General features: G+C 45.6%; 2 protein-coding genes across 2 annotated transcripts in view; both read right to left on the reverse strand.

The window, feature by feature from the left end:
- Window positions 1–307: 307 nt before the first annotated feature.
- rnd1b (Rho family GTPase 1b) lies at window positions 308–8,408 on the reverse strand. The gene is made up of 5 exons (XM_084679134.1): window positions 8,202–8,408; window positions 7,664–7,751; window positions 1,128–1,237; window positions 743–877; window positions 308–553 (listed from the first exon to the last, which is right to left on the reverse strand). Exons 1-5 carry the CDS (start codon window positions 8,319–8,321, stop codon window positions 308–310), a joined length of 699 nt encoding a protein of 232 aa, XP_084535260.1. The 5' UTR covers window positions 8,322–8,408.
- Window positions 8,409–13,184: 4,776 nt separating this feature from the next.
- cacnb3b (calcium channel, voltage-dependent, beta 3b) overlaps window positions 13,185–16,937 on the reverse strand; it is a 12,748-nt gene continuing 8,995 nt past the window's right edge. The window contains exon 15 of the mRNA XM_084681368.1: window positions 13,185–16,404. The gene's annotated coding sequence lies outside the window, so the exon portion shown is untranslated. The remainder of the gene's footprint in view (window positions 16,405–16,937) is intronic.

Here is a 16,937-nt window from a genome sequence, read left to right on the forward strand (position 1 = left end):
GATAAAAAGTCATGGACAATGACTTGCTGAACAGTCCAGGGGGGAGTGGACACTGGGGTTTTTGTTTGGTCGTGGGGTGGGAGTGAGGGGGCGGGCGGGGCGGGGGGCGTGGAGAAGGATTCAGCAGGGGGAATCCTTCACTGATATAAGCCATTTTATGCTCCCCGCACCACACCACCACCCCCCACCCCGGGCCCCTTCCCCCGAAACCAAAGAGGCATCGAGCGAGGGGGGGAACGGAGGGGAACCGGGAGGAGAGTGAAGGAAGCCTCTGTCCCGACAGGGGGGGGCGGGGGGGGGCCTCCACTCACATGACGGAGCAGCTCTTTGCCTTCTCCTTCTTGAAGGTGGAGGACAGCAGCTCGGAGCGGCTGGGCAGGTGGAGGAGTCTCTTGGACAGGCGGCGGGTGGGGCTGGGCTTGGCCAGCGGCTGCAGCTTGTTGATGCACGCCAGGGCGGCAGTGCGGAACACGCTGTGGATGCTCTTCTCGGAGGTGAAGGCCGAACACTCCAGGTAGGCCTCAGCTCCCAGCTGCTTGGCCATGGCTGAGCCCTGGGGTGGGGTGGAGGGGAGGGACAAGCAGTGAGCACACATCTTCAGCAGTGTTGGTTTTGGGTTCTCATCTTGATCGCCCGCATCCCAAATTCTACCTCAACGATGTTCAGCCAAATACACTTGTTTAAACGTGTCACCTCGGAATCAGCCACGGCTGTCACAAAGGGGTGTTTTAGCTTCGCCTACCTGCTCATGGCTGATGGGCGTCTGTTTCTGATTGGACAGCTCCATGAGTGTGCACACGTCCGTGCGCAGGTCGGTCTTACAGCCAATGAGGAGGATGCGTGTGCTGGGGCAGAAGTCCAGAATCTCAGCCTTCCACTGCAGAGATAGGATTCATTCAGAGATATTGTTGATCATTCGGTCTTTATGGACTGACTTTAATAGCTTGTATGCTAATTGATACTAATAAAGGATGGGTTGCAGTGGACTGATTTCATCTTAAAGATACAGAGAAAACTACAAACATGGAGTCTACAGTAGTGATAGCCTACAACCCTGAACTGGGTTGAGGTCTGCAGAGAGGGGAAGGAGTGATGAACTCCTCACAAGTTGGAACAGACAGCATTACCTTCTTCAGGCCGCTGTCGACGATGTCTGGGCGACTGATGTCGAAACAGAGCAGGACAGCATCTGAGTCGCTGTAGCACAGGGGTCTGACGTTGTCGTAGTACGGTGAACCTGGGGGAGGGGGAGGAGAGAAAGAGAACATTTAACACAAACCCAATGCCAGCCTCTGCCAATATGATTATGCCACAACGTATAATTGCAGGAAAGTGAACACTCGTATCTGGTGCGTGTTCAATTGATTTCCCTCATTGCATCAGATCATTGCTTTGTTTTGAAAGACTGCATTGGACATTTGCAGACAGAGTGGTACAAAAACACATTTCAAGGAACTTCTTTTTCTTTTAATTTGACCGCCATTTAAAAGAAAGTTTTTTTGTCACATGTCTTAAAGCACTTTGAAATGGCATCATATCATAATGAAGGCTGAAGGTTGCATGCTAAGGTGTTGTCCTCCTGGGAAAGGAAACAATGTGTCGCCGGGCTCAGTGGAGGAAGACAGAGACAGACAAGCAGGCAAAGGAGAGGAGAGGGAATGATCAGTAATGAGCATCACTTGTCCTCTTCAGTCTGACTTTACTGTCCCTGAAACAGGCCCTCGCCCTCGCCTCTCCCTATCTCTATTGATGTTTACAGATGGGAAGAAGATGACAATCGAGCCCTAAATCTTCATTGATCTTTTTGAGCAGTGGATTACGCAAGTGGAAGGGGGTGCGGGGGGGGCGGACAGGGAGGCAGACGCTCCCACTCATGCTCTCAGAATCCTTAAGTAAGACCCCCCCCCCCCCCCAAAGTCCTCCGCCTGCGTGCGCTGAGCAATACCTCCAGTCCCTCCGTTACCACAGCAACAGCCTTGGAAACCACCATCTGCATCAGCCGATCCTCCCACCCCTCCATAAAGGCCCATCCCGACTGCCAATCAATCATCTGACACGACGCAGCTCTGCCCACCTACGCTGTGCCACAGGGTGGATGCTCCCTCGGCCACACACACACACACGCAAGCACACACACACACAGTCTGGGTCCACAGAGCTAGCATTTACAAATACACTCTTCTACACTGTCACACACACACACACACAGAACATGTACACATGCACTTTGGAAATTATTTTTTTTCTTGCCCGCTTGCTCACTCACACACACACGATTGTTGGCCGTGCGTCCCACATCACATTCCATCAAAGGGAGCAGAGGAGGCCCAGAAGGTTTAGCGCACCGTTTCAGATTCCTCACCAGGCTCCACAGTCATACTTCCACCAACAGACAACCTAATATCTCATTAAATCTCACACAACCCAGCTAATGGATTCACAATGTAAAGCGTGACAGACAACAAGAAAGCTGTACCACCCGAGCCCAAGCAAAGGACGCAGAAACAATGCCGTGTTGGAGCAAGCATGGATCCCTTTCGGTCATGAATAGTTAATGATTCTCCACATTATCAAAGGGTAAAATTGAGTTTGCCAGCTGCCAAGAGGCGTGCGTAGAATGATGACAAGCTGCGCCAGGATTCGATGGGGTTTGACGACCAAAGAAATGTCAACACTGCAGCTCCTGGTGACAATATGAGCAGCCTGTTGCTTCCAACATCTGGATGTACTCCTTTGATAAAGTACCTCTATTATTAAGGCTGGATTGTTTGATGTCCTAATTGGCTTTCTGCACAGGTTACCTGCACAATATATAGTACATCAGTATACATGCCCTAAGAATACATTTGACCCAGGTAGGCTAATTGCAGTACATCATCATTTGTAGAGCGGCCCAACCGAATACAATCGTCTAGCTACAAAAAGCTTAAATACGGAGATTCTGCTCAAAAGGGCCCTAAGAGCAACGCTCGACCTGGTGGTAAAGGATGTGCCATTTAGACGTCAGAACAATGAATGCAGCTGAAAGACTTTGGTGGGAGGTAGGGAGGGGTCACGAGTCTTTGTCTACTTTGAGATGTCTGTCTGCCTGTCTGCCTGTCTGTCTGCCTGTCTGTCTGTCTTTCTGTCTGTCGGTCTGTCTGCCTTTATGTCTGTCTGTCGGTCTGTCGGTCTGTCTGCCTTTATGTCTGTCAGTCTGTCTGTCTGTCCGCCTGTCTGAAGAGAATTCTCTGCATCTTGGCACTCCCACGCAGAGGTGGCAGTGTGACTTCACAGGGCCCAGTGTCCGAGCGTGAGCCTGCATTAAACAGCCACTGATCTAAACACAGCGATCGATGGACAGGCTGGCCGAGGAGCCATTTCAATTAAAGTGACCAATTTGTCACCCCCCACCTAGGAGAATGAAGGTGGGAGGAAGTAATGAGTCCCAGAGAGCAGGCAGGAGGGTGGGGGTGGGGTGGGGTGGGGGAGGGGTGAAAGTGGTGGGGGTAGGGGGACGGGAGAGAGAGAGAGTTGGGCTGGGTGGAGCTGGGATACATCTTTGACTTTTTGTCAAAGGTTGCTCCAAATGGAACATTCCGGTTCTTCTATATTAGGTTTTAAAAAGGAAGACAGACAGCCAGACACTGTTTGACACCCCCAGGGTAAATTACACCAGAAGAAAGAAGAGAGCAGTCAGAAGGAGTAGGTCTGGGCCGGAGATCAAGGCATGAGCAGAAAGGGTTGAGGGGAGGTATTCCAACCCTGACTGTGAAAGGCCTTGGAGGAGTGGAGATCCGGCGGCTGCATGCGCCGCGGTGGCGGTAACAACCCTCTCCCGGGCGCCCGTTTCTAATTCTGGAAACAGACGTTCCTCCTGTCTGTCTCCAGTTGCTGGGGAGCATAGGAGTCCCAGGGGGGCGTAGGAAGAAGGGGTGTGCCCTACCCCTCTCTCTCAGCCTTCCCCCACAGAGACAGATCACAGTGAGACCCCCGGTGCCATCACTACGCCCCCCTCCCCACCACCCCACCTCAAACGTCTAACATCACAGAGGAGCAGTACGCTACAGACAGGTTTGACAGCATCCATGCTGAAGACAAACCATACCATCCCACTGTTATCAACTGCTTACCCTACAGACAGAGACACACTTTTACACTATTACACGATTACATGATTACATGATTACACGATTACAATTCCTAGCCAATAGCCACTGTATAGTGCAAAGACACACCATTACACTTTTACAATACGAGCCTACTACAGTATTACAGTTCCAAGCCGCTGTGCCCTACAGACCGAAACAGAGATAACCAGACTAGTCCCTTGCTCTTGTCTGCACTTCATCGACATGTTCTCTCTCTTCAGCAGACTGCTCCCTCCTTCTGCCTGGCAACAACGCATGGAGAGTTTTCTGAGGCATGAAACGAGGAATTTTGCGTGTGTGTGTGTGTGGGGGGGGGGGGGGGTGGGTAGAGAAGAGAAAACGTAACACCTAATTCCAATGGCTCCACTTTTCAGGAGAGTTTTCCCAGAGCGTCCTTTTCTCCTCCATCACAATCTCAATGATACAATGCCTGGAGGAAGGATTGAGAGTGGTGGTGGAAGGGGAAAATGGGCCAGTGATGACTGTGTGTGTGTGTGTGTGTGTGTGTGTGTCTGGAGTGGTGGTGGTGGCGTGGGTGGAGGTTCAGGAGTGACGAGGGGACAGGCCTTGTGTTATTGCTGCCATCAAGTGGGGGAGGGTTTTTAATGCTCTCTTGAGGTGAGAGGGCAATTGATGAAATATGCATCATCAATGATGCAACCTTCGATATGCAGAGGGAATTTCTAGGGAAGACAGTCTTGAGGTCAGTTAGATTTATGAAAGACTGACGAGATGACTCCCACAGACACACACACAACACAGAACACACACTTGGTCAAAGATACCTTCATGGATTGTGTGCCGTTGCCAACGATGAAGCGGATAGGCCATCCAAACATTCCAGACATGGAGAGCTCTGCACCCTCAGATGGGAGACAGAAAGGCTTTGTTCCTGACAACCATAGCTGAACTACCCTCACTTCAGTCAGGAGGCACATCATTAGAGACAGTGTCTCACACTGATCAACAAATTGCCTCATACAGTAGATCTCAGATAGCTCTTAATGACATAGTGTTCTGCTTGTCTTATCTAAACGTGTCCAAGATGCTGGTCAGGTCAAAGGTGGCTGAAAGGGTAACAGGACCAGCTGAGAAGGTTTGGTAATGTTGTTTATTCAGATGAGACTAGTTCCACACACTGCCGGCCCTGATGGGGGCTGTTCTGGTATGTATGCATGATGGATAGGATACCCCTAGACAGCACAACAAACAACATCAAAATTAATTAGTTTATCTTTTTTGTTCTGTACTTCTCCACACAGTGAAAGTGATTCATGTGGATCATTTGTAAACTATTTTCCCACCATGTCTGAGAAAGAACTATAAACTCTTGTTAAAAACGGTTACCCTCAAAGACAATAACCGCCTTTGTGAAATGGGAGCATAATTCCATGTCTTAACTACGCCAATACGTTTTACAACCCCGATATATTGCTTCATCAGCCATTTTGCATATTGCGGCGACTCATATCGGATCCATTTCATTTACATATTACACAACTAATCATTGTGTCCGGAAACAAAGCTTGTATCAGCAACTCTGTTTTAAAGGGGTATAAATTACACTCTAACAAGGTTAATAATTCACTGCACATGAGCTACTGTCCTGGGATGGTGTTAAGTGCAGGATGAAGGAGAGGGCTTTTTTCCTAACCCGGGGGGGAGGGCCCTGCCAACCAAACCCCGACGTCCATCCGATTGGCTGACCTGATTAAGACCGCTGGATTGATTTTGGGGCTGTAAATCCTAGCTGGGTCTCAGTGAGAGCTGGTACAAAACCTGATGATGAGGTCAGTCCAATCAGTGGAGAGGAGACTGTAATGAGGAAGACTGTTCAATGGCGCATCACGGGGGCCCCGGCTCATGCAATTAGAGCAGATTACAGTGTGGGGGGGAGGGGAGGGGGGGGTGTCTGTCTGTCTCTATGTCTGTCTGTCTGTCTGTCTGTCTGTCTGTCTGTCTGTCTGTCTGTCTGTGGAGGCTGCTGTGTGTTAGGTTTAGGTGGGCCTCTTTCAAATAAGTATTCAACTCATGTATTCAAACAATACATGTTTCAGATAGTAATATATGTGATAGTTTCCATATGGTCACTACAGTCAACACACTATGACAGAGGTTGGGAAGAACGCCTGAAAACATAGCACATGGGGGGGGTAGATAAAGCAGGAAAGAAAGAGTGAAAGAGATAAATGTGGTGGGAATGATTGGAAAGAGGGGGGGGGGAGGCAAGAAACAGGCAGACAAAACAACTACATATAAAGAGCAAGAGAGAGGGAGGGAGAGAAGACAGCCTGGCCCATACCTCTCTGGATGTGGAGTGGCAGAGCCTAACAACATGTAGAGTCAACCGCAGATCCCAAAGACACCCCCCTGATTCTCTGCTCTGCGCCAGATAAACCCCCACCAACTTTCCCCCCTTCTGCAAGCTTCCTGTGCATGTCGACAGGCACCTTACCGTGCCAAACCAATCCGATCAAAGGACAGGGGTCAGGGATTTCAAAAGACCGGATTTACAGCTATAACCAGTCTGTGTCTCATACATTCGTGTCACCATTCAGCTCCTGATTGAAGTGAAACGAGGACGGCCGTAGAGACAGCCCTACCCCACCGCACACACGAGTGGATCTGTTGCATAAGGGGCTTCGCAGCATGCAGGCGGAGCCACACGGGTGCACGTGGGGCCAGCCTGACCTCGTGGGTCTGACACACATCCACAGTGGAGGGTCGTGACGGGGTTGGACCAGGTGCTTCTGTACACCACAAGGGCAGATCCAGCTTCCATGTATCCAGGTCAGTAAGCTCTCATTAAGACAGCCTTAGGGAGATATTTGCCCTGACACCGTGACCACCTGCACTCTGGGTTAGAATAACATGCACAGACGATGGTGAGAGGTATAGTCTGTGGAGCACACGCACACATCCCACAATTACACACAAGTCCTCCACACGAGTCAACAAGAACGAGAACTGACGTGCTCCAAAGTTGTTTCTACCACTGTGCTCATCATAAAATGAGTGTTTACTGAATGAAAAGCTTCCAACTCTTTTAAGCTCCACCTGCCACATCATACAGTTTAGATCTGAAAAGGGCTCTGCAAAACACAACCATCCTACAGGCATATTCAATGATTTTAATCTAATATCACCATAAAAGCTGTAATGACGGGGACCCGAAACTGCTTATCGTCATTAGATTATGCAGAAATGGTGCAAATTGTAGTAAATTACATGTAAAAAGGCCTCAACTAATCACAAGCCATTTTAGATTTAATCTAGGACTCCAAAAGGGTCTTTATGAAACACAAGTAAACCACTGGAATGTTTCAGACAATCGTGAACCCAGTAATTTCAACGCATTCGGACACAACAGAATCCATACTGAGATTCAAACACAACATCAAAGACAGAGGAACCCACAGCCTCCAGACACAATATGTCACAGCGGCCCCCATGTTGCTCTTCTGACATCAAAGTGAACGTGAGGCTCCAGTGGTGCAGGGGGGCCATAGCCAGAGGAAATCATCATCATTTACCTGACGTGTCCCACAGGCTGAGCTCCACGCGGTGCTCCTCAAGCTCCAGACAGGCTGTGTAGTTCTCAAACACCGTCGGCACGTAGGTCTGAGGAGCAATTAGCAACATTGTGTCATTAGTAGTGAGGTGTCAATCAGACACCGTCAACATTGCCCCGCCGGTGTAATGGAATTTATGATATCTTACTAATTACAGCAAGATCTAATTTACATAAAATAATTCAACGATTGTGAAACGTGATCATTAGATTGCCTTTTATAGAATCCAAATGAAGGCGAAAATATATACATGTTTTATAAATTCTTCATAAATGCTTTAAGGCTACCCGAACAGTTTATATTCAGTGACAAGACGTTAAAAATTACAATAGAGATTCCAATAAAAACGGAATTCTAGGAAATGCGCATCATGCAGCCAGTCTAAGGCGGAGACAGATGGATAGAATAAGCCCATTTCTAACTTTGCTGAAAATCTGTCATTCTCATTAACAAGTAAATTTGTATAATATTACAGATACATAAGGGTCAGTACACATACCTCTGGATAACAGTCTTTTGCCAGGACTTGCAACATTGCCGTTTTTCCGCATTGAACATCTCCTACGAGAACCAATTTACATCTAACCACCGACGGTTGTGTATTTCTTCTTTCCTTCATTGTAATACCAAAAGGCAAAAAGAAAGGCTTAAAAGAAAGCGTAAAAACGTTGAGAAACACAAGTAAATTTCCTAGGTTCGGTGTGCCGCTCCGTCTTGTAAGCCACGAAGGATGTCCGCAGTTGATATGATTGAATTTACCACTGCGGCGATTTATACACGGCCTCAGTAGCCAATAGGCGCGCGAGGTTTCCTTCACTAACTCGGATTTTTCAGTGGTCTGAAAAAGGCCTATTCTCTCTTCGATTACATCCAGAGAAGCGACACACGGTTGACGTTTACCTGTGCAAATACACAATAATGCGTTATTAGACACACGACTTGGTTTGTTGTGCTACTTTAATCATCTGGTTTTTATTGAAAAAAATCCCAGTTTCCATAGATAAAACTTTTGAGCGAAATCAATGTTTTTTGCCAAACGTGTGTGCTGATATTGTCTCAGTAACTTGCACCCTGTTTACGTGTAATTATCATTCTACCTTAGTAGCCAAGCCTATGTCAGTTTTCCAGTTGACCGAGTAGGTCTTTCTACTAGTCGACCCCTTTCAGCTTGTTGCTTTGCTTGCTACAAATTAAATCATTAGATTGACTTAACTCCTCAAGATCAATAATGCCAGGGACGAGGAACTGACATCACCACCGCTGTATGGATGTTCGTTCAACTGAACTACTGGATGAAGTAAAGAGCATTAATAGAGAAACGTTTTCTTTTATCATTCAAATTTAGCAGCCAATGGATTTTCACACGTGAATTGAATTAAAAAATATCTCATTTAATTCTGCATAGGACCTATCTACAGTATTAGGGAAAGCCTGCCTTATTTGATCGTAATCTGATCACTTTCCCCTGGTGTGCTATTTGCGCTCGTGATCTACTGTATTAGCACACAAGCATGATTAACTTTACGGGTCAGATCTAATTACACGAAAAGCGAGAACAAATAACAACACGGTTAAAATGAATTGGGTATCCCTCAACAAACCTACTTTGTAAAGGCCTTCCAAAGACTAGGTTGAGCACCTTTCCCCAGTCCGTGTAATGTTGTCATCCAGGGGTATTGCACATGACTATGATTCCTGGAAGTGGTTTGATCCCCCAGGAGTCTAGAGCCCTCTGCGGGTGTCCACCGTCTGCCTGGAGGATCAGGTCAGGGGAGGGGACACCTCCAAGTCTACCGTCTGCCTGGAGGATCAGGTCAGGGGACATCTCCAATCAGACGTGCTGCCTTTCACACCTCCAAGGTTAGCACTGTATGGAAATCACCTCTCCAAAGACAACACAATGGGAAATTAAAAGGCTAAGTAAATTAGCTGGATCATCTAGTGCCTAGCTACCTCCCAGCTAATTCTCTTACTCCTGCTGAGTCATTGCTCACAGTGGGTTATTGGCCTTTGGGTCAAAGCAATTTTGCCAGGCAGTGGAATTCATCCTTCATACTGACATTTGTCAACAGTTCACAACCCAATGCATCTTCCCTCAATCCCACTTTGTTCTATCAGCAAATATGAAGGAAAGACACACCCCTACTGGGAGAGAATCACATGTGGGAATATACATACAGTATGGGTTTGTATAGCGTCAGCATATCTATAACTCTGTATATCGTATATGTGGATATCCAAAGTTTCATCATTTCAAGACCCTTTCAAATAATTGACTTTGTTTTTACTGAATTGAAAATGAATTAAATAGATTTTCTTTCCAACAAACAACACCCCATATTGACAAAGCAGAGGCGGCGCTTGGAGGGTGTGTGTGTGTGTGCATGTCTGTGCGTGTGTATGCGTGTGTGTGTCGTAGGTGGGAGGTGCTCGCTCGTGCTTAAGCACCCCCACGGAATGGCAAACACCTACAAGAAATATCAATAATCTTTGCCTAGTGAAATACTGCGTATTTCTTGCTGCGTCCTCTTCAACTAATTCTGTCCAGTAATGTCCTCCCTCCTGAATCATGGCACACCACACTTTGTTGATGTGTTTATGACTAAATTCCCTGGTTTAACAACAGCTACACTAATACACTCTTGGATAATGTTCAATGAAGATGATCTCTACGTGTCATAGTAGTTTCCTTTTTAAAAGTCAGTACTGTATTGTAGAGTACCTAGACAATTATAGTATTGTAGAGAGTACATCTACAATTTACAAAAGTAATCTTCCTTACCTGAAGTCTGTGTCAGCGTCACCCAACTGGTCTGTTGATACTACAGACTCTTCAGTGTCCTTTTCAAGGTGTCTCTATGAGAATCTACCTGGGGCCCAGACTCTGCTCCTACATGTGGGACTATATATAATCAACTGTACATTAGAGAACAATAGAGAATAATAGAATAGTTGACTAAAATGCTGCAAGTAATCAAGGTCAGAGGTAGCAAACTGGCATCAAACGGTCATGTCCCTGCTATGGATATGTGGATCACTTTGGTATCTTCTACTAACCAATTTTGTTATTGAATTTTTATTGAAAACGGATTTATTTATTCACATCAACTGTCATCGGTGCCTACCACAAAGCTTAGCAAAGGTAAAGCTTTGAGGCCAGTCTGCAAGTCACCTAGTGCACAGCAACATTCCTATGGACACACATCACACTTTGAAGGATTAGTATTTAAAAAAATGAGCGTCACAACATTCTAATATGCTATTATTAGGTAAATGCTTGTTCATATGATTCATCTAAGGTTGAGATTGTTTCCTAATACAAGGTGTGCTGTGATACAGTACAATGACCCCTAAAAATATTAAATCAATAGGCAAGATTAAAGTAGAGATCATATAGACAGGATACAGGCTGAACTTCCTCTCACCTTGGGTAAATTAGATATTGAACAGGACGTGCGAGGCTCTTCCTGATGCAGACTACAGGGTAGAGGGACAGGTGGTTGTAAATAATCATAAGCACTAAAGTGACACCTCCCAATATGGTGTATGTGTGTGTGTGTGTGTATGTAATGTGTATATGTGTGTGTGCGTGTGTGTGTGAGACACCGTCAGGAAGGAGCAGTAACACGTGTCAACCCTGACTCACCCCAGAACGTTACTGCAATATTTGTAAACTGAAATCAGCATCTGTACAAAGGGAGTCTTTGAGTAATGGCAAAACACTAGTAGCACTGTGTTTCATTGCAACCGTAAAATAAATCAAAAGTTGTGCCATCATGTCTTAGTACAGAATGGGGGTCACAGCTGTTAGGACGTAGCATAAAGTGCAAAAGCTTGCATACTGTACATCTGATCATTTCAGAAGCAGAATGAAGGCAGAACCAGATGGTGTTGTGCATGTACAGTATCTGTGATGCATAATGCCTGTATGTGTGTCTGTGTGTGTTCACACTGAATCTATTTACAGTTTGTGCAAAGAACCTATGTTAGGTCATCTAAATCTATTTAGGACATTTTTCGTCGCAGTAGGAGCATGTGTGTTTTTCAGAGAGAGAGAGAGAGAGAGACAGAGACAGAGAGAGAGAGAGAGAGAGAGAGAGAGAGATAGACAGAGCATGAGAGAGAGCAAGAGCCATAAAGCGAACGAGTGATGTCGGCTGTCAGAGAAAGCCGGAGTTCTATCCTCAACTACATGACAGATGGTCCATCATCATGAGGAAATGGACACATAGAAAAAGTAGAAATCAGCTACTGAGAGGAAATGGAGCAGAAACTGTGTGAGCGAGTGCGGCATATGGAAACAGTGATGTTCATTTGGAATAATTATCGACAACAGACAAAAAAGCAAGAGCGTAGTTTCAGTTCCTCAGTTGCTCCCTCTTGTACAGTTCAAGAACATCTTTTGCCCTCAGTACAGTACATCCTGTACCTCCAGTCTCTTTTTTTGCTGCCCAAAGTGTCACTATTGAAAGACTAGGCAGTTGCCTAGGGCTGAGTGGTGGCTAAACAGCTCAGTCAAAAGTATTTCCACTGCAAAAACGTATGCATCTAGGGGCGTTGCATTCTTTGTATTAAACTCAATGGGATTCCATCCTCTATGGAGGTGTGTTTACTGATGAGGTCTGTGTCAGGGAGGTCAGTGAAGAGGCCAGGGGAGGCCAGCTGGCCCAGACCAGCCTGGTGTGTGGCGCCCATGCCAGGGATGGTGGGTCCTGGCTCTGGCACACACCAGCCAGCACTGCGGCCCAGCTGTGGAGAGTGGTTGGCAGTGTTATCTCAGGGCTGATGAACATGAGGGATTACGTTGTGGGAATTAAATAGAGATGCTAACTATTATGACGATCTCTTTCAGGGATTTTTTATGTTTATTTATTTATTTGGGATCTGAATACTAAATCATTTAGGTTCATACTTTGTTACAGCCACGCGGTTACATATGTTTACATTTCTGTCTGCGTTCGCGGAGGGTTTGGTCTTCCCTTCTGTTTCTCCCCTCACTTTCATTGCTACATTCAGGTGTGTGTTTGCGATTGGCTCCATTCCTTGTCACCAGTGCAACTGCTTCAGATCAATCAGCAGTTCGTCCGTTAGTGGTGTTTTGATCTCAAGGTTAGTTTGAGTTCATCCCAAAAGGAGAAGGGAGACAAAAAAGGGAGAGAAAGAAATACAAGAAAAAAATAGATAGGAATAGAAGGAGGATCCATTAAAATATCTCTATCCTTCTCACAGTGTAATACACAATTGTGTATAAATAATGGGACAAAATCCTCAGCCAAGTCCTAACTGTGTCATCTCTGCCCTCTGGTGGGGGCATGCTGCAACAGCACAGAATCATCCCTCAAGCACATTCTCTCATAGCTGAACATAGAGGACGCAGTGTTCGGTACACAAGGTGTGGGTCATTTAGTGGGCTGAATACAGGGCTCGCCCTGTACTGAGACATAACAAACCTTTTCAGGCGTAACAAAAAGCCAGACAGATATAAACACAGCTAAAATGCTTTGTTTATTGATTCACCTTTTTATTTTCCATTGTGTGCTACAGAGAACAGACTGATTCTGGCCACACACTCTTGGTACAGTAGGGTTGGCTGTTTGCACATTATTCTAGAGCCATGGGACACGTGGACATCATAATCATACTGAACACCCTGTTCTGCATTGGAGGTGGGCACAGCATTAGATTAAGTGCATTTATTGCATTGTAAAGCAAACATAGAAATCATAGTAGTGCAATTTGACCCAGTCCTTGACAGAAGTGGGTTGTTGATAGTCTCAGCTACTGTTAGCCAATGCTCAACTTTGTATTGCATACAGAATTTAGGTTACGTCAGAAAAATAAATAAATAATCAAAACAAAACGATAGCTGTTTGAAATAGAAGTGTGCTTTGGAATTTTCTAAAGATTTGATCCTGATTTGATCTTGTAGTTTTAGTTGTAGGAATGACCTGTGAGAAAGAGTGTTCTGCACGAGGGGGCTGCTGTTGACTGGATGGAGGAGTTGCAGCTTCGATGTGTCACATCCTGTGGTACTGTTACACAGACTTCTTAAGCCTTGCACAGGCACTCGGAACCGCTAAGGATTGTCCATGTATGCAGTAAGTAAAATAGTCCCAACTCATAAGTGCTGCATATTAAGAAGAGAGAGAGAAAATACACATTTGTAAGGGAACACATGCGGTCTGAGGCTTCAACACTTCCTATCTGGTAGAACGTCTTTCAGACCTTCTGCCAGTGTTTGTTGATTTTATGCAGCTTGATACTACTAAGGAAGAGTAGAGCATTACATATACAGTATATACAAATAAATCATAATAATACACAGGATTATTACACAATATAAAAAAATAATAAAATAAAAACTTTTCGGATATGAACTGAAATATGGTGTGGAAAGCCTTTCTAATGGCAGAGAAAAGATGTCATGCACACATACTTTGAATGATTAACTGTGACATAATGGTTGAATTCATGTATAGTTTCACGCAGTGTGGAATTACACCAGAGAATGATTTGCATTGTTGACAGTCACTAGTGTGTGTGTGTGTGTGTGTGTGTGTGTGTGTGTGTGTGTGTGTGTGTGGCAGGGGAGGGGGGCTCACTCAATGTCAAGCAGTGGTCTTTGACATATCAAGAATATTTAAAACAGGCAGAATAATTTCCAGCAATTGGAAGTCCATTTTTCTAATGTTTGCATAACACTGTCTACAAATGACCAACATATAAGGCTGATCTACATTGAAGATGGAAGCTCATATGGTCTATTTACTTATATTATTGTACTCCTACTTCTATCAGTTCCATTTATTGTATGCATGATAAAACAGGTTCTAATAAGAAAAGATCTAACAGGCAGGTATGTAATGCACATATATCACCACTAGATGTCCCTCTCCCCACCAACAAGAACTGTGTCCGCGAAAAGCTCATTTTTAAAGAGTGCAGTATTGAATCACTTATTCCAAGAGCGCTGTTTCAGTCATTAAACAAGTGATGCAAAAATAAAACTATGTAGCTGTCTTTAAGATTGTCAGTTAAAACACAGTTTGTGTGTGTCTATTTGTGCTTGTGTGAGTTGGAGTATGCGTGTATGTGTTTGTGTATGTGTGTGTCTGTGGGTGTATGGTCACCTGACTTTGTTGGACCTTTGTTCGACAGAACAATAGTGGAAGTAAGGGTTTGACAGTTATATCATGGAATGTATTCATGACCAGAGACAGGAGGCTGTTTAGTAATGTAAGGCATGCAACAAATACATTCTCGATTATGTGGATTTTGATTTTGGAGTCTGTGTGCTTGTGTGTGGAGCATGCTTTTCGACCCTGTCTATTCAGTTCACACACCACCGAGTCTCTCTCACATTGTCAGATAATCAGGGCTAACAAACCATCATTAAAGTATCTGTAAGGAAGATAATTGCTTGGGTCAACATTTGGAGTTTTTTAATTGCATGTGCGAGATGTGCAAGTTAGCCGTATCTCCAGTGAAAACCAGGAACCAAAACAGACACTTCCTGTGTTTCTAGCCACTCCGTTTGGTGCATTTCAACTTTGTGCTGTTAAGGGTTGTGCTGTCACTACACTGCCATCCTGCCTGTGGCATTTGGAGTGCTTGCTGATACATTCAAGGACATGATTACAATAACTAACAAAGAAAGTTTGTGCTTTCATGCGTTTTTGAGTCTTCAGAAGATGGATCAAATCGAACTTGGTAGATAACTGTGCTAAAATACAAACAAACAAAAATGTTTAGGGACAAAAACAAAGTCCCCAAAACATTGAGCAAGCAATAAAAATAACAAGCTGTAGAAGATGAGAAGATCATAGTGTTCTTCTGGGGTCTGGACACCCATATAAATAGTGCTGACCACTCTGCTACCTCCCAGTGGACCATTCAGCAAACGTTTGGTTGCTTGTAGGATCTGATCTCACAGAGAATTGCGGTGAAGGAAGACTTGGTACCAATACTTAAGGACGTGTGTTATTTTCTTTCCGCTTTCAATTTGGGGATCAGGAAATGATGGGCAGGAAGCTACACATTCGTGTTCTGATTTGAGAGTGTTTTGTTGTCGTCGTTTGGGTGGCAAAGGCTGCCGCGCTACAGTCAGAGCTTTGTGAAACACTGGGTTTCTGGCAGGGTGGGGCGGGTCTCACCGTAGTGCTGGAACAGTCCATCTGTGGTCAGGGGAGGCCAGCCCTTAACGGACACACATGGAATGGTGCAACAGTATTGGTCAGAGTTAGGGGGCAGGGGGTCTTGTTACTGACAGAGGAAGTGGGGGATGATGGTGGTAAGAGGGGGCAGGCTGGTGGTCACTAGTTCTAACCAGAAGGCGCGCTGCAGCAGGAAGCAGCCCTGAGACGTGGTGTGGAGCGGGAGCAGAGGGACCGCTGGCAGGGTAAGACGGGCTGGGATCTCTTTACTGGTGATGGTGGATCTTTGTTCTTTTCAGCCGTCTTCGTCCTCCAACTCAACCGCATTCTGTTCCCCCCACCTCCCGTCTTTCTCTCTCCCAGGCTGTGGGTATTCTCTCCCTCTCTCCCACCCTTCGCCCCTCGGCCTCCTGGGGAACAGACAGGGTGTGGCCTGTGTGGAGATGGTGGCAAGGCCCACTGAGATGAGGGCCTAGTGACCTCTGGTGACCCCTGTTGACCCATGGTCCCCTGTGCACTGACCCCCGGCCAATAGCAAGGGCGCTGATCCTGCAGGGAGAAGGGAGGGGGTGGGGGACATGTTTTAAGGTAACACCAAGGAAAGTGGTGAGAGAAAGGGGGAGGACAGGGATTAGGGTTTGATTGTCAAGAGATGCAACTTTCCATTTACAATGCCTTGTGGGCATTTCAAAGCCAGACCTCTCCTCTGCTACCTATAGGTTGTAATTTGGCGGTTGTCCACGAGCAATCCTAATCCAGGTGCAGTGTTTGCAGAATTAGCTACCCATAACGCACTACTGCCTATCACTGTTTGTTAACTTACAATTTTGCTCACAGAACCTTATGGTTCAATACCTTGGATAACATTGGATAAACACACAAAGACTGATCATTTTTGAAAGGGATTCTGCAGCGTAATCACATTCTCCTTGCTCTTTCCTATAAGTACAGAACAATTCAAACCCAATAGGCCTATACTCGACAATTCGAGTCCAGTCAGATATTTTTAGAACCTTTATTTTATTTGTTTGGTGTAAAAGTAAGTATGAGCTACTTGGGAAAGAAAAGAAAAAAGAGCAAAC

Source organism: Hypomesus nipponensis, chromosome 18 (genome assembly GCF_054491055.1).
Source record: "Hypomesus nipponensis isolate SF chromosome 18, ASM5449105v1, whole genome shotgun sequence".
Lineage (NCBI taxonomy): Eukaryota > Metazoa > Chordata > Actinopteri > Osmeriformes > Osmeridae > Hypomesus > Hypomesus nipponensis.